This window comes from Athalia rosae, chromosome 7 (genome assembly GCF_917208135.1).
Source record: "Athalia rosae chromosome 7, iyAthRosa1.1, whole genome shotgun sequence".
Classification (NCBI taxonomy): Eukaryota; Metazoa; Arthropoda; class Insecta; order Hymenoptera; family Athaliidae; genus Athalia; species Athalia rosae.
In genome coordinates, this window is record NC_064032.1 from 16,492,968 (window position 1) to 16,511,631 (window position 18,664).

An 18,664-nucleotide genomic window follows, 5' to 3' on the forward strand; every position below is an offset into this window, starting at 1 on the left:
CGTTTTGTTGGTCTATCGGCTAACTACTCTGGAACTGGAGAAAATTAGTAGAATTCTGAATAAAGAATAATTGAAAAGTTTTCGTCGCCTTTGGAATATAGGATACACAAAGTTCACTCATGTGAATGACAAACGAGGTTTTCAACACAGATTACAAATGCAGAGATGCTTTATTTAAGACATTATCTGTTAGACGTCTGTAAAATGAAGATAATTAACCTCAGGGATTTGTCGTCATTATGCTACAGCTAGGAAACGAAGACTTTGCTACTAGCAGAAAGCGGTTGCTTAGTCTCTGTGTATGCCCACAAAATTTCTTTTGCAGTTTACCATACACCCTATCCAGAATTTAATAAGTCTTTCAGATTTGAATAATAAGAGAGCCTTGCGAAACATTGAAGAACAAGTTTTTGCGAACTCCAAGACCATCTTAGTGTTCTGAAATTCCAAAATCTCCAGATTGAATGCCGACTCAGAAGTGACCAGTTTGACGATCGATGTCTGTAATGTCTTCAATAATTTCCTGTACTTTGGTCCCTATTTTTTTGGCAACTTCTATCTTCTCGTTATTTGGTAAAAGAAGATATTTCCAGACTAAATCACCATCGATTATTCCTCGTGCCGGGTTTCCTTGCATCCTTATGTAGCTCTTGTAAGTCCTGGCAATACCATGAAATCAATGTCTTTCTATAAAGGGCGTATTTATTCGCACTTGAGCTGTAAATTGAGATGTATTTTACCTATAGGCTTTAGGATTCAATCCTGCGGTGTGTGAAATATGGGTAACTAGAACATTCTGCAACATCAAGAGTCGCCGGTAAGTTTTCTCAGGTACAGGAAGCACGTAACCAAGACTTCCATCCAACGTTGCTAAAAAATAGAAAACGTAAATATCCGACAGCGAAAATAGCGAAGATAAAGCATTATTTAAATACACACCATACATAGTAATATGCCTTCTGTCTGCGCCAGTGAAATGTTTTCTGTCATTCCCAGGGTCTGCAAGTTTGCATCTGATTCTAAAAAAAGTGTTAACTTTTTGTCCGAGGTGGAAATCCGCTTTTCTGATGAGCTTTTGCCCACCTAAACTTTCCCTAGACTCAGGCTGGTACATAAAAAGAGCCAAATTGTTCTCTCCATCAGCCACAAGGAAGCCTAAATTGTTATTATCAATTAGATATTCAATCGTATAGACCTCAGCAGGTCTGAAATCCCGGCTCACGAGAGAAAGGGTCCTGTATTCCTCCTGGAATCTGAGCAAGCTTATAGATTTGTAAACGTCAGCAACGAGAATCAGACTCTTAATGCTTAGCATCTGGTGGATGTAGATTTGCGTATCAATAAAAGCAACGCCAACTAGATCGTTGTCCTTGAGCTGCCATATATAGATTTTTTGTCCAACCGCAGAAACGAGAAATCCAGAAACTTGAGTGATTGCTGTTATCGGGCCCTTCTGTTCCTTGGCATAGATTTGTTTGAATCGATTTTTTGTAAGGGGTTGGCCAGGCTCAGGAACTACTTCTATGATATCAAATATTAGAATTCTCCCCCGGCTAGTTATATCTTCTCCGTAGTTATAATTGGTACCAAGTACAATATAGCCTTTTAAGCCAGACCTTGTGCCCTCATATGCTAAGGATACATTTTTCAAGCAAGTTACATGTTCCCATTGATCAAGTTCTATTTTTGTATTCGGAATAGTCTCCCATGACACTGGAGAAAATAATACAATGCAGAATTGATCTTGCATAGGATACAAAAACCGCTCGTCTCTTTCTTCCTCCGTGTATTCTTTGTCCTCTCCGTTAAACTTATAATAGCTTTTGAGTGGTTCAGCTATGCTGGTTATAACACAATAAGTTTTACTTTCTAGATGATAAGTTACAAAATGCGGAGTGCAGCGTAATGGGACTTTTCTAACTGGCCACGGAGCATCGTAAGACAAGTGCGTGGGCAACACACAAATTCTGAGCTCTTCTTTTCCATTGAAGTATAAAAAACCTTGTGGACAATTTACGTTGTTGAATGGTGCAAAAGAAGTGATAGCGCCATCAATTCCCATAGGGTGGGCTCGAAGCTCTCCACGTCCTGTAAGGAATATCCAGTGCGGGTATCCTCCGCAAAGAAAGACTCCATTATATCCAGCAATGTTGCTAAAGTATCGCATCATGCACACACGTGTAGTATTCATGTTGAGTTCGCTTTCATTTTTCGGTTTTGGCCTGATCTGTCCTGGAATAATTGAATGGTCCAGTTTTCGAAATCGGAGTTTTAAATGACCCTTTGAGTATCGATAAGCTTGATAGATTTGTATCTCCGAATCAGTTCTGACCAAAAGCATAGGCCTGCTTCCATGGTGACCAAGGGAAACCATGAGAATTTCCCTCACTTGCATTTCTGAACAAGGAAGTTCATTAGATTGCGAAGTCATCAGTGTTGTTGATTCCATGCTATCGTGTAACACATATTGCCCAAAGCCAAAGTTACGAATCAAATAACAGAGTCTGAGTTCTGGAAGTGAATATATTTCCAGAGTACCACTGTCTCGATATGCAAGAAGCCAGAAAGTTGGCTTTATTTCTTGCAAATGTTTCTGCCACCAGGGTAATTTCTTATTGGTCCCATCATGAGTTTTCACACGTGGGGGGACAGGCATTTGAAAGGCAGGTGCATCACCATAGAGAAGTTCATCCTCGTCGTCAACGGTCCCAGCAAAAATTGGTTCATCGTTTGGTTTTTCCTCTCTGGGGAATTCCGTGTCTTCAGAATCATCCGGATGATGGGTAGTAAAAATACCGCTGACATCTCTGTAGGCGCAGAGAGTCTCGATTTGTGGTCTGAATAGGAGGTTTGCAGGATAAATATGAAGTCGTGGTGCGCTGCGGCCTTCTCTGAGTGTTAATAACATAACTTGACCATCTTTGCTTAAAATTGTAACATAGGGATCGGCGCAACTAGCGTGCACGATTGGACAGCCGAGATCCAAAGGGATATGTTGAATTTGTTCTAGTCCTTGCATGAGCCTCACTGCCATCTGTGTTACTTGAACGATGTATTTATTTGCTCCGAGATTTCCAGCAAAGACAGTAGTGCCTTGCGTGCTGAACCCACTTTGTTCGACTTCGTTGATTTCTTGTCCGGTTTGCAGGATCATGGTAGAATCTTCGTGACTGAGTATTAAAAATGCGTGCGTTCCTTCTATTTCAGCTTTTGCTTGCTCTTCATTGTTCACCGCACCAATAACAGTCCACATATCTTCGCATCCAGGAAGCTCAAACGTGGTGACTACTTGGGGCCTTACAGACCGCTGGAGAACGCATAGAGCACCGTTTTTACCATATCCGGAAGTCGTGACAAGTTCAACATCAGGATCTTGGTTATGAGAAAATTCTTCAGAAAGAAAGGCTGGCTCACCCATTGATATATTACCGCAAGGTCCGATATTGAGAAGACTGTCACAGACTTCGAAGATGTAAGAAGTTATTTGGATAGAAGCTTGAGTTTCGCTTCCGTATACTTCCAGCTCCTCAGTATCTTTGATATCTAGCACATCTGAAGCCATCCAATCCCCAAGGTAATCTTGCTTTATTTTTTTAGCTGGTGTTTCTCCGCCATTGGCATCGTCATCATTATCATTGTCGTCCTTTTGGTTATCTTGATCTCCATCTTCTACACTGTCATTGTTCACCTTTCTTACATTTCCAACCTTGTCAGTGACAGATTCATCCTCTTCATCATCATCTAGAGTTATCTCTGAGTTGTTTAAAGGCATGATGCCTTCGGTTTCCTTCTGCATGAATCTCAATAACAAAGAATTCCCGAGTCTTGAACCAAGAAAGAGATAATTGTCCTCGCACGTGCAGACCTGCGACATTGAGTTCAAACTTAGTCATCATTTTTGATTGACTAGTAACAACAAACTGACAAAAACTGAAACCTTACACACGATGTCAAAACGCTGGCTGCAGCTTTATCGAAGTGAAAACCACGTACGGATCTCATGCTATCGGCAAATAACGACAGAACGTAAAGCTCTCCAGTTTTTAATGATATTACCAAACGGTCCGTAGATATAAAAGCCACCTGAGCGCCTTCCAGACTCATCTTTACACCCTCCTGTGGCTCTGCAAAAAAATAATTGCACATCTCCGAAATTGATCGCGTGCATTGCACGTTTTAGACAGGCTTACTGAGTGGAAAGTTGGTGCTGGTCTCTGCCAAACTGTTGAGAGAAACCCCATAAGGTGGTATACTCTGGTTAAGATATATCAGAGAATTTATGGCCATGATGAGCGTTCCTCCAAGAGGTTTTTTGACAGGTACTGCCTGACAGCAGTCAAAAGGCAAATTTGAGACAGACCAAATAATGGGATGAACCTTCTGCTGGATATTGAGTGATATCGCAACCATTGCACATGTGTCTTGTCTCACCGCTATGCGCCTAACAGAGGATATACATATAAAGATAACAGGTTCTGACAAGTGACAAAAAGACTTTACCCCAAGACTCACCCAGCAAATGTTCTGACGGGTTCGTACAAAATAAGCAAAGTGGGTTCATAGTATCCGTGTAAGAATTGTAGGTCTATGATGTTGTCCATTTTTTCTTCTAGCGTTTTGAGAACTATCATGTATGAGGAAAGTATTGGGGCCTTGTGAGACGAGGGTTTCATAGGCTCAACTAAATCTCCGTCATCGATAATAGGATCCTTTCGGAAAGGAAGAACGACCAATTTTCTGCCATAAACAAGCATAACGGCACATCTACCTTCAGGATCTACCCTTACTATAGGTATGTGGTGATGATTGGTCCAGCCATCCTGATTCGAAACAAATACTTCATTCGGAATCTTATACAACTCTAAAGGTGCAATATATTCCATACCCTCATTTCTTCCTCTTCAAAAAAATGCAAAGAAACAGTCCTCAGATCATGCATGTCCAGGTCATACTCTACGACGGACAGTTTTGCATCCCTGAAGCTGAGGAGCAAAGAATCCCTCTGAGATCCAACGAGCCTAACAGCCTGCATTGACATTACGTTTCCATGCAACGTATACTGAGCCATACATTCAAGTTTCATTTTCGGAGGTCTTGATTCTGTGAATTTGGTGATAGGAGGAATTTCAATGATTTAGTAGATGACGGAAAATGGAATTAATTATTCTAACGAACCTGTGTATCTCTCTTTCTTGGTTGAGTCGACATCCGGGATCAAATGGAAAGCTCTCACAATGTTTGCACTGGCTACAACTAGACATTTTTCTGTCTGATTAAAAAAGCAACAAGTAATAGCGTGCTCGACACCTGTCGCTGGATGCGTACTCTTGCAAATTGAGTACATTTTGATGTTATAGCGTTTTACACAGCATTCGGAGTTGGGTTAGGTTGGGATTGTAGACTGGTATAAACTGAGTTCCGATTCTCTTTACTACGTTCTTTTAATTTTTTCTTGTACCTGTTCAAACTCCACAAGATTAGATCTTTTATACGTTTCGATTTTCATATTTGTTTACACGCGCTTCTTGTTCACCGGAACATCGTAGGTGGAGTTAATATTTGGTTATGTCTATTGTCAATTCAAAGCACTACAAACATCGAATTTATCGCAATGTATCGAGAGGTACATACGTATCGTGTACGTACGACAGAAATTGAGGACGATGTCGAATTGTGTGAATGTGATGGTGGTCGAAGTGCACGTGCGCAAATACATAAATGATCTGATCTAATTGCCCCAAAATTCCTGGAATATTCGAAAATTTGCGTGAAAGGAACCAATGATCGTGATGCTACCACGCCTAGTTGAGACAACAATTACAGTAATCGTTTTTAATATATTATTGATACCCTATTGTATGGCCTAGGAAAAATCTCTTTTAGCCATTTCCTTAAATTTTCTCAGCAAGCTCCTCTCGTACTCGTAACGAATCCGTCGAAACAAACTAGACTAAGGAAAATTTATACAAGAAATTAAAATTTTTATCATAAATAACGTTTATTACAAAAAAAAATTATGCAGGTCTGGTTATGACAAAACATTCACGCCGCACTCTTGTAGTCACGAATATTTATACATTAATCGCAATTAAATTAATCATCTCAGCATTCTCATAACTCTAGCTCTGCACAAGCCGACGAACGATGATCAATGTTTCTTAGAGATTTTTGAAAGTTTTTCATATTTACTCTTGCTTGAGTACCACAGGGCAAATGGAATTGCTAATGAGGGCAAAGTCATGACTGCAAATGCTGCCCAATCGATCTGCAATTAGAAACCAAACAAGGATTATTGAATCTCTGCAGAAAACAACAGATGTATACAAATAAATAACAACAACAATGCCTACCACATGCGAGGAAAACTTTTTGTCATAATCCCTGAAAGCAACTACTAGACCTTCGCCTGGTTCACTGCTAATAGCAACCTGCAGCCTAGGAGCGTCTTCAGTACGACGATACAAGACCTCTGCAGCTGTGAAGTTGAAGTAACCATATTTTCTAGGCCTGACAACCACCGTGTGACTCACATTAGTGCCAGGAGGCACACGGTCGAATCTTGCATTCAGTTCTCCACTGACATGAGCAAAGTTGTCAGGATGGAAGGAATTGTCTGTTATCTCCACTTCCAGCGCAGCAGAACTGCCTACGTTGTGAACGGTGTACTTGAATAAAAAAATTGAATAAGGGATTATTAATTTGGAATTGTGTAAGAAGCTTATTTAATTTGACAGTTTTACTATTTCACTTTTCTTACCTTAACTACTACGTCCATCGTTTCTACAAGGTACTTATTGAGGATTTGTTTAGATACTAGGAGGTGGGCAGCTTCTCCTATGTCATCTTCACAGCTAACGAGTACAAGAAGGGCTACAAACCCTGAGAAAACTGCATAGACCTTCATTATTTTCTGTTAAAATAGAATCAGTGGTTGATTATTAAGAGCAGTGCCATGGAAGAGATACCTACGCTGATTGGATAAGGAGACTTCATTCAAGTTATGGTAAATTTGTGGCAATTGGCATTTTTCAGGTAAAACTTAAGATCATATGTTAAGACAAGGTGAGACTAAAAGTAAGAATTTGATAACGGGAAACTAAGCAGGTGAAAAAGACCAAACTTCTTGTGGAACAGAGAAGACATCGATCGGCGTGTATATTTTGACCGAAAACAGTTTCATCATTCTTTACTCACCTACTAATCCGATATCGTACGTAATTGAAATGTACTTGGACTCGATTGACGAACTTTTCAATGAATCTGAATCCTGTCTCCTCCGTTACGGCAAATAACGTACTGTCGGTGAAACTTAAAACTGCCAACTGCTGCCAACCACGCCGCGTCGCCTGCCACGTTTCCCGTTCTAAAGTGGGAGAATATGAATACGCTTTCGTTTATAATGCGCTGTACACGGTTTCACTTCGAAGCTTGAGATAAAACTTTCGTCTCCTTAGGTAAAAAGGGACGTGATATTGAACTGTCAAAATTATTTTGATTAAACCAACGGATAGAGAATTGGTTGGAGATCACGTTGGTTCAGAATGCAGGCTCTGCTTGACGTTCATTAGTTTAAGGGAGTAGAAATTTATTTTACTTTCAAAATGGCTAAGGTATATCAGCCTGATCAAGAGCTAGAAACAAAAGTAAAAAAAGGTAAATTGAAGTCTTGTTGCTGAATGACGACTATATGATGAATCATCAGACACTATTGTTAGGATTCTATGAGCCACAGATTTCCAGACAAAATGAGAATGTCAACTAATGTTTACAGCTACGGAGAGGATCTCGGAGAACATGCACATAGTGGCAAACGAGCCATCTCTTGCTTTCTACCGACTACAAGAGCATGTTAGAAAAGCATTACCGCCAATGATTGAAAAACGAGTGGAAGTTCTGGCACTTCAACAGCAGCTGCAAGGCCGTTGCTACGATGTAGAGTATGCAGTGACCGCAATCAAAGCTATGGAAGGAGCTGGAAAGAACTACGACAATACCTTGGACCTGATTAAAAATGCAATATTCTTCAAACAGCAATTAAAATATCAGGAACAGCGGAGGCTCAAAAAAGACGGATCTCGAGACTCTGTGTACAAGAGACTGTCTGCGCACATTCCAACCCTAGATCATCTCCCCGATGAAATATCAGATGTCGTCAGAGAGACTGCTAACAAGGTCGAGTCTATGATGAACCATGCCAGAAATTCAGGCAGCGATCAGAAAAGCTATATCTAATTATATTTCTTTATGTTATTTTAAATTATTTGAGCAAGTTTGAGAATGAAATAATATCACATTTTATCGGTTTTTTGTGGTGTTTTGCTTTCAACTAATATCTTGTCATCTTTTAACCTTATTCAGTTTGTGAGACTTGTTCATTTTTACTTCAAATAGCAGAGTCCATAATGAATTGATATGAATTGTTACATGCTCATTCAAAGGTAAGAATCTATCTGTATTTTATAATTTGCCAGAATCTCAGGATATGAGAGTTTATTCATACCGTTTACTGAAGATTGCACTCTTACAACCTGCTTTATTTCACTGCTGGTGCTAAAACCCAAAGATCTCAATAGCTTTCTCGATAGGTCTACATTGCAAGTGCCAAGTCATTTTCCGATTTGAACAACTGTTATTAAACACTGTTTTTACTGTTAGTTGTGAAGATTAGTGACTTCTTCGAAGAAGGTTTTGACTTTGACTTAATTTTGGCATCGAAGTTGGTTTTGTCATCATTCAAATTTAAACAAAAATACCTTTTAATGTGGGGATAGCCAATAGCTATGAATCTTCTGTTGGATCCACCCATACTAATTTTTGACTACCAGATATCGGTCTTTCTGATCCTGAATCCGTGACCATGGGATGCCAGTCAGATTGATAAAGGCAAGACAGAAAAGCTGATGAAATCACAAAGTATGAAAGAAAAGATATAGATGAAAAGGGTGGAAAAAAAGGAGACATTTAGTCTGGTGCAGAGCCTGCATAAATGGCATAATTCTATTAAAAACCACACGCGATCAGTCAGGTTATGCATGAGAACAAAATCATCAACTTAGTTTACCTCTATACTCCATATCTTGGACCACAAACACCAGCAACAAACCAGAAACTGATCACAACTTAAACAAGTAACAATGAGTAAAGCAGAGGCTGAAACATTATTGAACCAACTTGAAAGACCTGTTTTTACCTTAGCAAATGAGCAACAACAGTATCGGCAGGGTCAACAGGTTGTTGTTAACATGAATATAGAAGACGGCAAAGTAGAGAATAATGACAATGATGAGGACAATGGAAAAGAAAACGAGGATGAGGATGACTGGTGGGAAAGCGATTCTGAGTCAAGCACTGGATCATATTATTCAGACAACAGGTAACAGATCTTGTACTTTGTTGACTATCTACCTTAACTTCTTTTATCCAAACCTTGATGAATTACGTTACAGCTCGATTGTGGAGTGGGATTCAGCCATCGAATGGACAGGAGAAGTTTTTTATATCGAGTCATTTCCTGCTGCTCCAGGCTCTTTTCAAACCCACTGTCCCCGACGCATCTTGGAGTCAAAGACTCCATCGCCAGAATTGACCAGGCGCAGAAGTACCAGGGCAGGCAAGTTTATGCGGCTCATACGGCGTCGTGATAGTCGAAGGTACAGTCTTAGAAATAAAGCAAGGATGGAAAGGACTTCTTCTCCAAATAATGAAAAACCAGCCCACAAAAGTGTCAGCGGTCATGGAGGTGGCAAGGAAGTTACATTCAGGGATACCGAGGCATGTAGCTAAGAAAAATCGACCTCAAACATTGCAGAGTCTCAATATAAAATTCATGAAGTTATTGTCTTCAGGTTTCTGAGATTAGACAAGTTGTTGTCAGAATTGATCCTGGAAAAAGACATAAGTTAGGAAGACGAGCTTCACTTTGTGAAGCTTACATAGGGATTGTGCCGGGATCTTTTTCTGACAACATCAGAGTAATGGTCGCTGGTTTTGTACCTGGTGGAGATGCGATGAAGAATAAGATTGCCAAGATTGGAGACTGGCTGCGAAGTATCGATGGCAAGGAAGTTAGTGTTCAAAATCTGGAGAGCCTGTTATCAGAAATTTTAGAGCCCATGGATGTGAGATGTAGTATTAGTTTTCTGAACTTACCATCACATGCTCATGTTCGAATATAATTCCAAAGCCCTGAATTATTTTTACAGGTCAACTTGGAGCTGCAGAGAGTGGCTGGTACAGAAGTAGGCAAAACACCGTTGGAGCCAATCTCAGTGAAAGTAAATCAAAGGTTCAGAATATAAAAATCGTGTTCTTACGTCTAACATACCACAAAATCTGTACCTTTGGTCCAGCAGCAGTCGTCCATGGCCTATCGTTTGGTGTCGGAGGAGTATTCCCGTTCACTTTTGGAGTCTTTAATGAAATTCTCTGTTGGCATAATATTCCTGAGAACAACTGGCCTCTCTGAAACTGGTCCTGAACTACAGGATGTCATCTACAGCTTTCCTAGATCGCCTAACAAATGCATGCAGTCTGTTCTCTGCCGAACGAGAGGGGCTTTTGTTACTCTAGATCACATGTTGTCCAGTCTATTAGGACCTCGCCCAATCAGGTATATTCACTTGCCCATTTTTCACAATGGTTCGATGTATCATTCCATGCATTTTTGTTATAGTACAACAACCTTGTACGATAACGAACTCATTAATGTTTCGTATATACCAGAAGAGGAGGAGCTGTTGTTATTAGCATTACCAGAAAAAAAGTAAGCCCTTAAAATTCAATCTCATTCTAGAATAAGCAATCATAACATTTGTTACAATTATTCGATAGCTGCTGCCTTCAAAAGACATTGGAAATTTCTGAGGACGTCGTGAGAGCCTTGGAGTTGAGTTACCAAAGTTTAAGTAAATGTTTTTCTGCAAAGGACAATCATTTGGCTCTCGATCATTTTTTTGCATTACTATTCTGGAGGATTATCATAGATCCTTCTGAAGCTGCTTCTGATCTGAAGAAGCCGAGAAGCGATGTATCAATGAGAATCTTGTCATCCAATTTTAATGATACTTTACCCGCAGCACGTTGCATTCAACTGCCCAGAGATGCCCAAATTCAGATTGACGCTGCATTAAATGAAATGGAAGCCATGGACTACAGAAACTGGGTGATTAAAACTGTCTCCAGTTTGGATTTCAATCTCTCGATTGCAAATAAATATTTGGTACTTTGTTCAGAACGAAGACCCCATGAACTGCCAACGCCTCTACACAATTCTCGGTAGCTCTCTCTACCATAGAGATTTTTTACTGGCTTCTCACCTTCCCAGTCAAGATCTCATAGAAATCCATTCGTTTCTCCGTCAGAAGGGACTCTTGAGTTTAGTTAAAGAAGAGGCAGTGAAATCTTTGGTAGTTTGGAAGGAAGTCTATCCTCTGTCTTGTAATCGAGGATGTTTCAAAACCGTTGCAGATGGGCAGCCATTTGTTCCCAATGGAAAGTGGTTTCTACTCGTTGTCGGTTTTGGCCATCAATTACTCACTGTTCTATTAGAATCAGGAGGATGTACTGCAGAGTGGGTATCAAATCTATAAACTATATTGTTTACTTGTTCTCACAAAAATTCTTATTGAATAAAAACTATACACAATATCACAATGCTGCAGACTTGAAGAAAACGCCCGTCCTGATGTTTTTTATGTTGAGGAGGCACAGGAAACATTGAAACACGTTCAAAAAATTGGGATACCAACGTTGGCAGAGAAATGGTTGGGGGCCAATACCAGGCCAGAGATGAAAACGATCAGAGATCGAAGCTTAAATAAATTCATCCCAAGTATTGCAGAAAATTTACTTTTGGGACTTGTAAAATCTGGCGAGCCTCGATCCATTGTACAGAAGATCAGCCCTATAGATCCCAAAAAGAGCCAAGAGGTGTCGTCTATTTTGAAAAGACGCACTTTGGATCGGAGCACAGCATCTACGGGATCAGGTGACTTTTTATCGAATCGTCTGTCATGAATTTCAATACACCAGCGTTATATGTGTGGAGTATTACATTGTTGAGTTCAAAATATACATAAGTAAATAGTTGCTCAAACTATTCGAACAATGTGTCATTTTCGGCTCTAAAAATTGAAAAAATACAAAAATTAAAGCCTTTGACTTTTTTTTGATCTTGGGATCACAACTTGACATTGCTTTTTTTAGTGTATTTTTATATATCTTGAACTTAGGTACTCGAATCTGTATGCTAAATCAATCTATCCATCGAAATTATCGAGTTAACGCCAATTTTTGTGATCTGCTAATTTTTATGAATTATATTTCCGTTTATATTTTCTGCAGTGAATTCGTTGCAAACTTCAGAGGATTCTATGAGTCAAGGTACAGGTGCAGTGAGTGAGGCAAGCGATGAAGCAGCTCCGATTCTTGGGCGACGAGCCACCAGGGAAAGAGTGAATAACTCAAATTTGCATCAATCTGATGGCAGTGATTCAGAAATGGATTACGACAGAGTGAGTTTGTTGTCGAGAAGTTTATATTAAATGAGTTATTTGATCAATCAATTAACCGAAACACACGTCCTTTAATGTTTTTCACAAAAGATTGAGAGTCAGCTTAGCACAATGGACATTGCAGACATTCGCAGAAATTTACTGAACCAAGCAGCGTATATAGTCCCAAAGAAAGTAAGCGCGGTAAACGAGGAGGTTCTACTTCACTATGTGTATTTTGACACACTGGAAGGAATTCTCATATCCTCAAACTTTGACATTGGCGGAAATTCAAAAGAATCTTCCCAGATCCTACATCTCTTCAACAGCAGTGCTAATATAATACATAGACTATTAAAGAAGACGGTTAGGTTTGAAAAAATGCTGAATCAGGATACTGGAAAGTCAGTGATCAACAAGAGCCTTATTGCAATCAAAGAACATGGAGTTTTGTTTGAGGTAAATGGATGCAGTTATTGGGTTGTTGGACGGTCTTATGCTACTCCCCAACCTAGGGAACTGTACGTGTGCTACAATGACGATGTTCCACAGAGTTTGATTGAAATGGCATTCAGATTAAACACTACGTAATCATTTACCTGACTTGCAAACATAAGATTCAAAATATGTATCAGTTTAGATTTTGTATGATTAGACCTATGTTTACAAATAAATACAAGCCACTTTCATGATCTTGGTTATATTGTTTTTACCCATTTTATATCAAAAACGATCTTGAGGTAACGTACATACGTACCTGAAAGTAGCAAACTACTTTCTGGTTGGAAACTTATCACCGCGCGCAATTCGAAATCTGACAGTACAGTTCTTTCAACTGGTCACAGCAAGATCGCATACGCGGGTCTTTATCCTCCGCAGGAACTGCAGTTGCGTTGGACATGCATTTTACCAACGATTTTACAGTTATTTGCTGCAGACCGAGGATTCGTCCGTTTCGCTCAGACTTTCACCAAAGGCCACGGTTCGCATTTTTCATGACGGGCGGTGGTCGGTTAAAGGACCAGAACAATAGAAAATACAGGAAAAATAAGGACGTGGAAGGCATACAACAACATACTATCGAGGTAGGTCCTTTGGCAGGTCTCATACAGTCTGATTAAGATTTGAAAATCGAATTGTCTCTACTTCTGTCATCCAGTTTTCAAGCTACCAAGTGATTAAAATCGCTGCGTTTGTGTTGGATGATTCACGGCGTCATCGCGATTATTATCACCGATATAAGTGATCATTATACACCGCTGTTGCAGCGGTTTATTGCGCCGTAAATTTTTGCAGCCAACTCGCACTTCCTACTGACATTGCTGCATTCTGACAACGAAGCATACAAAGAACTCGTAAAACTGAACCTAGAAATATTATTTCGGTCGTCTTTTTTTTCTCCTTGTTTTCTGGAATGATATTTCTATTTTGATCTGGTTTTATGTTCATAGCCAGTTGTACCCGAGGAGTGTAAGGGATACATAATTTCCAAATTGATCTTTGGGTAATTGAACAATCTCCATGCATTGGGCAAGAACGATGGAACGCAGCAGTGACTGTGGCGGAAAGGAGCTCGAGCTCGACGAAGCATGTTTCTCTGTTCATAATGCTGACTCCAAAGTTTTGGAATTGTATGGTCACTCGTGGGAGTGTTGGCTGGTAAATGTCAATAAATCCATAATCAATATCACTACTGGTCTTGAGACAATGGTGATGTAGCGTCGATAAACATAACTGGAGTATTTTAATAATCTTAAATTGTTTTATGACAGTGCAAATCCACTTTGATGGGCAAACTTCCTCCTAACAGTAATACCAGCTTCTCGATAGAAACGAAATATCCTTTCCACGTTTATTATACTAATCCCCTGGAGTATTGTCAGTAAGTAAATATTTTCTTTATTTAAGAGGAAAAAAAAAAAAAACTGAAAAATCTATTATCAAATTAGGCTTCGGGACAGCGACTTGTATGATTTGTTTTTATAGCACGACATTTGATTTTGTCGAACATGGCCATTACGGATGGAACTTGACCGGTGGAAGCTGCTCACATATTTACACGATATATCAGCCACCAAATCCATATATGCGTTAGTAATGCAGTTTAAATTGAACATCGTGATCTTATGTTGATAAAAAATGCATGCAATTATTTTTTTTATTTCTGCAGCTATTCTGGCAGCCTTTATGCTCTTTTTTTTTGTGGCTGCTACCTGGGCATCCGGGACTTTCATAGCACGATCTGGATTAATGTCACGATTGCTGAGAAGAGGGACGCCGGACGTCCAAAACGTGAGCCAAAAAAAAAATATATATCAAAGACAGCGAGTAGATCGATATCTTTTTCAGGATCTAGGCAGGCTCCAGGAAACCGCAGCTGTTCCAGATCCACCAGAGAGGATAACAAGATCTAGTACTCGTGCCAAATTCTTGGACACTTTTCGCGGGTAGTTTATATTCTATTGTTAAAATAGATAAATAAGCAAAGTAAGTCATAATTTGATGAAAGAATATCCTCTTTATAGAATCGCTATCCTGTCTATGATATTTGTCAACAACGGCGGTGGTAAATACTGGTTTTTCAATCATAGTCCCTGGAACGGATTAACGCTGGCTGACTTTGTTCTTCCATTGTGAGTAAAAATGAAAGCATCAATAAATATCCAAACCTCAATATCTGGTTTCGATCTGCTGATATCTGGCATCCTTTTAGTTTTGCATGGATCATGGGATTCACCATGGTAATTTCCATGCGTACGCAGTTGAGAATCTCCATTTCGCGACTCAGGATCATAATGCGGTGTGTCCGTCGATCATTGACGCTAATTCTTCTTGGCCTCATCATAAATAGCATTAGCGCAACAAAACACAATATGCATGGAACTACGCTCCAACAATTGAGGTTTACTGGAATACTCCAGTTATTAGGCATCACCTATTTAATCTGCTCCACTCTTGAAGCGATCTTCACAAAGGCACAGAGAACCTTTCAAGTAAGCTGAAAAAGATTTTAATATTTTCTACGGACTCTTGATGACGATAAGGATTATTATATTATGTGCTATTTGAAACGTTTATTAAAGACAATCATTTATATCGGTTTTCCAGTATGGACGATTTGGTTTCTTGCAAGACATTCTAGATGGTTGGGTACAATGGCTCGTCATTATAGCGATTACGGCAACGCATTTGCTTATTACCTTTTTGCTACCTGTGCCGGGTTGTCCGACGGGTTATCTAGGCCCAGGGGGACTTCATGAGGGAGGAAGTTACCAAAATTGTACAGCCGGAGCAGCTGGTTATATCGACCGAAAAGTTCTGGGTTCTCATATTTACACTAAAAAAACACCGGGAATTTATGAAAATGACCTGCCTTACGATCCAGAAGGTTTGTGGAATTGCACGTCAAATGAATTGGGAGCTAAAGTTTAAAAGAATAATTAATTTTCACGATTCTTCGCGTTGCAGGAATTATGAATACCATGTCCGCTGTGCTACTCGTTTACATGGGCGTTCAAGCTGGCAGGATTATGCTGACCTACCATAAAGCTAATTCTAGGATAATTCGGTGGCTAGGATGGGCTTTGATTACGGTAAAGAAACTAATATTTTGTCTATCAGGAGTGCGAAATGACTTCAAAATCTGGATCGATTACCTACACGTATATTTTTCACAGGGTATCGTGGCAGGAACTCTATGTAATTTCAGCAAAGAAGATGGCCCTGTATCTATAAACAAATCAATGATGACGATATCTTACGTGTTGGCAACGACGAGTGTAGCTTTCTGTGTCAATGCCATCCTTTACGTTCTCATTGATCTGCAACACTGGTGGAATGGTGCGCCGTTTTTCTATGCAGGTGAATTCGGTTGGCAGATGCGAAATTGGCACCGAGACGTTGGTTCGATTCGTTCATGCTTTATTGTTGACTAATTTTCAGGCACAAATTCGATATTACTTTATATGGGTCATTACTTCACAATGGGAGTGTTTCCATGGGCTTGGAAAATCACCGGAATTAACACTCACGCCAATCTTCTGTCGATGAATCTTTGGACCACGACACTATGGGGCATAATTGCTTACATTCTTCACAAAAAAGACATTATCCTCACAGTTTAAAAATCGTGACAAAGCAATGAGGAGTTCTCTGTTTGATACCGTTATGGACTCCCGGTTTTTACTCACTCGACACAATGATTTCTGCCAATCATTGGTATCTGTTGGAGAAAAAAATTTTAATCTTTCAACCAACTCGTGCATCGATTTGGACTAACTTTTTAACATTTATCATGAGCTCTACTTCTTTATAGTAACTCTTTCACCGGTATTTACCATTGGTATTGTAGTTATAGACACGAAAGACGTCGTTTGACATTGTACATTACGTTACGTTTGCACACAGTTATATTTTTGTTTACGGTCGGTTTAACGTGTTCGTAATCAGATTAGCTGTTTTAAACTAAAGATTATCGAGGAAATTAACTAAGAATTCAACGATATTCGGTCAATATAGATGTATTAATTAACTTTTCAATACAGAACCGTAGTTGAAACAGGAAAAAAAAGAAAAAACAATCATGGTTTTTATTAAAAATATAATTAATAATGATATTATAACCCTGTATAGATTTATTGAACAATATTCGTTTAAATACTTGGGACTGTACTCAGACTATGAATTTCTCTCCTCGGGCTTCTTGTACGGAAGTCCGAGCTTCTTAAAAATATCCTCTTCACTGTTTATTGTCTCTGCCTCACCAGGTATCCCTTGGATCAAATTGAATTAAAAAAAAGATGGGCGTCAACCAACGTATCGACAACTTTCTATTGCTGGAACGTAACGTACCTTCAACCGTCAGATGTTTGAGCGTATATTCATTGAGTGTGAATTTTTTTTGTAAGGCATGTGCCCGCATATTTTTATTGAACAAATCACTCCCTGTGAAATAAAGAACAGCGCAATAATAGTGATCTTTTGGTGCCAGTCGAATGTCGAGTCGTCGAAAAAATTTGTTAATGCCCGTGGGATCTCTGCAAACTCCCTGTTAGCCAAAGGCTCAAATTAACATATTGTAAAAGGGTAGTTTTTGAGGTGCAATATTTTCTGATTCCTAGATATCTTACCATGAATTTTGAACCACCCATGGAAATTGTTTCGACGATGAGCTCTTTTTGTTCCAGGTGCTCGATTATACTCTTAAGCATGTTTAAACCCTTCTTTTTTCCGTCGGAGTCAGAAGAGGTGTAACTTGGATGCGCTATCAAAACATCAATGTCGCCACTCTCCGCTTTGCCACGTCTATAACTTCCACATATCGTCACTATGTATCTGGGGTCCGAATCAGAAAGGGATGCATTGAGGAAAGTTTCGATCCTCTGAACTTCTTCCCTTGGGATTTTTTTTTCAAAATCGTCAAAGTATCTGTTGCAATAGTAATTAATTGACAGATAGGTATGAGCTTCCTCTTCATTTTGTTAGGTACTTTACTTGTTAGTCATACTTTAAACCTATTTTCTGATGGCGATTAAGCTTGTCTTCATTTTCTTTAAGGTCATTCAAAGTTTTGATTCCCGCATCAACCAATTCTTTTGCCTTGGCAGGTCCAATACCGGATACTCTGGTTAGCAAATTTATGGGTGCAGTTATACCATCAGCGTTGATCTGAAATTGAAAGTAGAAGACAGAATACCTAATTTTGCACCGAAATTTGTACTACACCTTTTCGAGTTTCTGCAGTTTCCCAGTTTGAAGAAATTCGTCGATTTTTTTAGCAATCTTATCTCCGATCCCCGGAAGTTTTTTCGCTTCGTCGCCGCTCTTAATTCTGTACGACAGTGACGCCAAAGTACTGGCAGCTTTGCGATAAGCGTTGTACTTATAGACGTTTTTACTGACGTTGCGTTCGTAGTTTGCTAGCTCTGAAAACCGACAAGGTACAATACTACGGTTATGGATTTAAAATTGACGGGGAAAAAATTTCAAGAAACAAGTGGAAATTATTACGTAAAAGGTGGATGATATACCGATAAGAAAATCAGAGAGATCCCTGTTCAGGTTATCTGAATTGTCCGGAGCCTTTCGCTTGCTCATTATTGAAGATTTGATACGGATTACAAAATCTGATGAGATACTTTATACAGACCGATGTATAGACCGAGACAGATCCA

The 18,664-nt window shown here is 39.4% G+C and overlaps 6 protein-coding genes across 12 annotated transcripts; 3 read left to right on the forward strand and 3 right to left on the reverse strand.

Annotated features, from left to right (window-relative positions):
• Positions 1-151: 151 nt before the first annotated feature.
• LOC105684727 (cleavage and polyadenylation specificity factor subunit 1) lies at positions 152-5,835 on the reverse strand. Of its 2 annotated transcripts, XM_048659198.1 has the most exons (8): positions 5,176-5,835; positions 4,886-5,100; positions 4,513-4,820; positions 4,191-4,441; positions 3,943-4,124; positions 940-3,865; positions 741-870; positions 152-659 (listed from the first exon to the last, which is right to left on the reverse strand). In XM_048659198.1, the coding sequence occupies exons 1-8, from the start codon at positions 5,342-5,344 to the stop codon at positions 473-475; spliced, it is 4,368 nt and encodes a 1,455-aa protein (XP_048515155.1). In that variant the 5' UTR covers positions 5,345-5,835; the 3' UTR covers positions 152-472. The 2 variants fall into 2 exon arrangements, with proteins under 2 accessions (XP_048515155.1, XP_048515156.1); XM_048659199.1 differs by lacking the exon at positions 5,176-5,835 and having other exon boundaries at positions 4,513-4,837; positions 4,886-5,014.
• A 144-nt stretch (positions 5,836-5,979) lies between these two features.
• LOC105684729 (translocon-associated protein subunit beta) lies at positions 5,980-8,638 on the reverse strand. Its single transcript, XM_012398342.3, has 5 exons — positions 8,501-8,638; positions 7,195-7,363; positions 6,758-6,910; positions 6,351-6,665; positions 5,980-6,265 (listed from the first exon to the last, which is right to left on the reverse strand). Exons 3-5 carry the CDS (start codon positions 6,902-6,904, stop codon positions 6,149-6,151), a joined length of 579 nt encoding a protein of 192 aa, XP_012253765.1. The 5' UTR covers positions 6,905-6,910; positions 7,195-7,363; positions 8,501-8,638; the 3' UTR covers positions 5,980-6,148.
• Positions 7,386-8,304, forward strand: LOC105684730 (BLOC-1-related complex subunit 8 homolog). Its single transcript, XM_012398343.3, has 2 exons — positions 7,386-7,653; positions 7,772-8,304. Exons 1-2 carry the CDS (start codon positions 7,602-7,604, stop codon positions 8,230-8,232), a joined length of 513 nt encoding a protein of 170 aa, XP_012253766.1. The 5' UTR covers positions 7,386-7,601; the 3' UTR covers positions 8,233-8,304.
• Positions 8,639-9,119: 481 nt separating the features above from the next.
• LOC105684728 (protein inturned) lies at positions 9,120-13,183 on the forward strand. 3 transcript variants are annotated; one of them, XM_048659200.1, is made up of 12 exons: positions 9,120-9,373; positions 9,447-9,771; positions 9,846-10,118; positions 10,203-10,274; positions 10,350-10,609; positions 10,673-10,762; positions 10,831-10,904; positions 11,076-11,161; positions 11,232-11,569; positions 11,661-11,986; positions 12,343-12,512; positions 12,603-13,183. In XM_048659200.1, the coding sequence occupies exons 1-12, from the start codon at positions 9,135-9,137 to the stop codon at positions 13,080-13,082; spliced, it is 2,733 nt and encodes a 910-aa protein (XP_048515157.1). In that variant the 5' UTR covers positions 9,120-9,134; the 3' UTR covers positions 13,083-13,183. The 3 variants fall into 3 exon arrangements, with proteins under 3 accessions (XP_048515157.1, XP_012253761.2, XP_012253762.2); XM_012398338.3 differs by having other exon boundaries at positions 10,831-11,161; XM_012398339.3 differs by having other exon boundaries at positions 10,353-10,609; positions 10,831-11,161.
• A 177-nt stretch (positions 13,184-13,360) lies between these two features.
• On the forward strand, positions 13,361-17,461 carry LOC105684723 (heparan-alpha-glucosaminide N-acetyltransferase-like). Of its 4 annotated transcripts, XM_048659219.1 has the most exons (13): positions 13,370-13,576; positions 13,651-13,846; positions 13,943-14,150; positions 14,264-14,373; positions 14,478-14,581; positions 14,662-14,783; positions 14,841-14,938; positions 15,017-15,124; positions 15,205-15,484; positions 15,600-15,879; positions 15,960-16,084; positions 16,169-16,352; positions 16,434-17,162. In XM_048659219.1, exons 3-13 carry the CDS (start codon positions 14,013-14,015, stop codon positions 16,613-16,615), a joined length of 1,731 nt encoding a protein of 576 aa, XP_048515176.1. In that variant the 5' UTR covers positions 13,370-13,576; positions 13,651-13,846; positions 13,943-14,012; the 3' UTR covers positions 16,616-17,162. The 4 variants fall into 4 exon arrangements, with proteins under 4 accessions (XP_048515177.1, XP_048515176.1, XP_020707292.2 ...); XM_048659220.1 differs by lacking the exons at positions 13,651-13,846; positions 16,434-17,162 and adding an exon at positions 17,258-17,461 and having other exon boundaries at positions 13,361-13,576; XM_020851633.2 differs by having other exon boundaries at positions 13,651-14,150.
• LOC105684724 (DNA polymerase beta-like) lies at positions 17,075-18,662 on the reverse strand. Its single transcript, XM_012398332.3, has 6 exons — positions 18,521-18,662; positions 18,216-18,415; positions 17,998-18,158; positions 17,621-17,918; positions 17,343-17,538; positions 17,075-17,263 (listed from the first exon to the last, which is right to left on the reverse strand). Exons 1-6 carry the CDS (start codon positions 18,585-18,587, stop codon positions 17,169-17,171), a joined length of 1,017 nt encoding a protein of 338 aa, XP_012253755.2. The 5' UTR covers positions 18,588-18,662; the 3' UTR covers positions 17,075-17,168.
• Between the last annotated feature and the right edge of the window lie 2 nt (positions 18,663-18,664).

Bases quoted from the DNA above. Each gene is read 5' to 3' on its own strand.
- LOC105684727 (XM_048659198.1), bottom strand. From the start codon at position 5,344: ATGTACTCAATTTGCAAGAGTACGCATCCAGCGACAGGTGTCGAGCAC. The intron at 5,101-5,175 runs GTTCGTTAGAAT...CCAAATTCACAG, and splicing joins CAAGAAAGAGAGATACACAG to AATCAAGACCTCCGAAAATG. The intron at 871-939 runs GTGTGTATTTAA...TCTATTTTTTAG, and splicing joins AAGGCATATTACTATGTATG to CAACGTTGGATGGAAGTCTT.
- LOC105684724 (XM_012398332.3), bottom strand. From the start codon at position 18,587: ATGAGCAAGCGAAAGGCTCCGGACAATTCAGATAACCTGAACAGGGAT. The intron at 17,539-17,620 runs GTAAGATATCTA...TTTGGCTAACAG, and splicing joins TGGGTGGTTCAAAATTCATG to GGAGTTTGCAGAGATCCCAC. The intron at 17,264-17,342 runs GTACGTTACGTT...ATTTGATCCAAG, and splicing joins CAAACATCTGACGGTTGAAG to GGATACCTGGTGAGGCAGAG.
- LOC105684723 (XM_020851633.2), top strand. From the start codon at position 14,013: ATGCATTGGGCAAGAACGATGGAACGCAGCAGTGACTGTGGCGGAAAG. The intron at 14,939-15,016 runs GTAGTTTATATT...TCCTCTTTATAG, and splicing joins TTCTTGGACACTTTTCGCGG to AATCGCTATCCTGTCTATGA. The intron at 15,125-15,204 runs GTGAGTAAAAAT...GCATCCTTTTAG, and splicing joins GCTGACTTTGTTCTTCCATT to TTTTGCATGGATCATGGGAT.
- LOC105684730 (XM_012398343.3), top strand. From the start codon at position 7,602: ATGGCTAAGGTATATCAGCCTGATCAAGAGCTAGAAACAAAAGTAAAA. The intron at 7,654-7,771 runs GTAAATTGAAGT...TAATGTTTACAG, and splicing joins AGAAACAAAAGTAAAAAAAG to CTACGGAGAGGATCTCGGAG.
- LOC105684729 (XM_012398342.3), bottom strand. From the start codon at position 6,904: ATGAAGGTCTATGCAGTTTTCTCAGGGTTTGTAGCCCTTCTTGTACTC. The intron at 6,666-6,757 runs GTAAGAAAAGTG...TTTTTATTCAAG, and splicing joins CGATGGACGTAGTAGTTAAG to TACACCGTTCACAACGTAGG. The intron at 6,266-6,350 runs GTAGGCATTGTT...TTCTAATTGCAG, and splicing joins AAAAGTTTTCCTCGCATGTG to ATCGATTGGGCAGCATTTGC.
- LOC105684728 (XM_012398338.3), top strand. From the start codon at position 9,135: ATGAGTAAAGCAGAGGCTGAAACATTATTGAACCAACTTGAAAGACCT. The intron at 9,374-9,446 runs GTAACAGATCTT...ATTACGTTACAG, and splicing joins TCATATTATTCAGACAACAG to CTCGATTGTGGAGTGGGATT. The intron at 10,763-10,830 runs GTAAGCCCTTAA...ATTATTCGATAG, and splicing joins TTAGCATTACCAGAAAAAAA to CTGCTGCCTTCAAAAGACAT.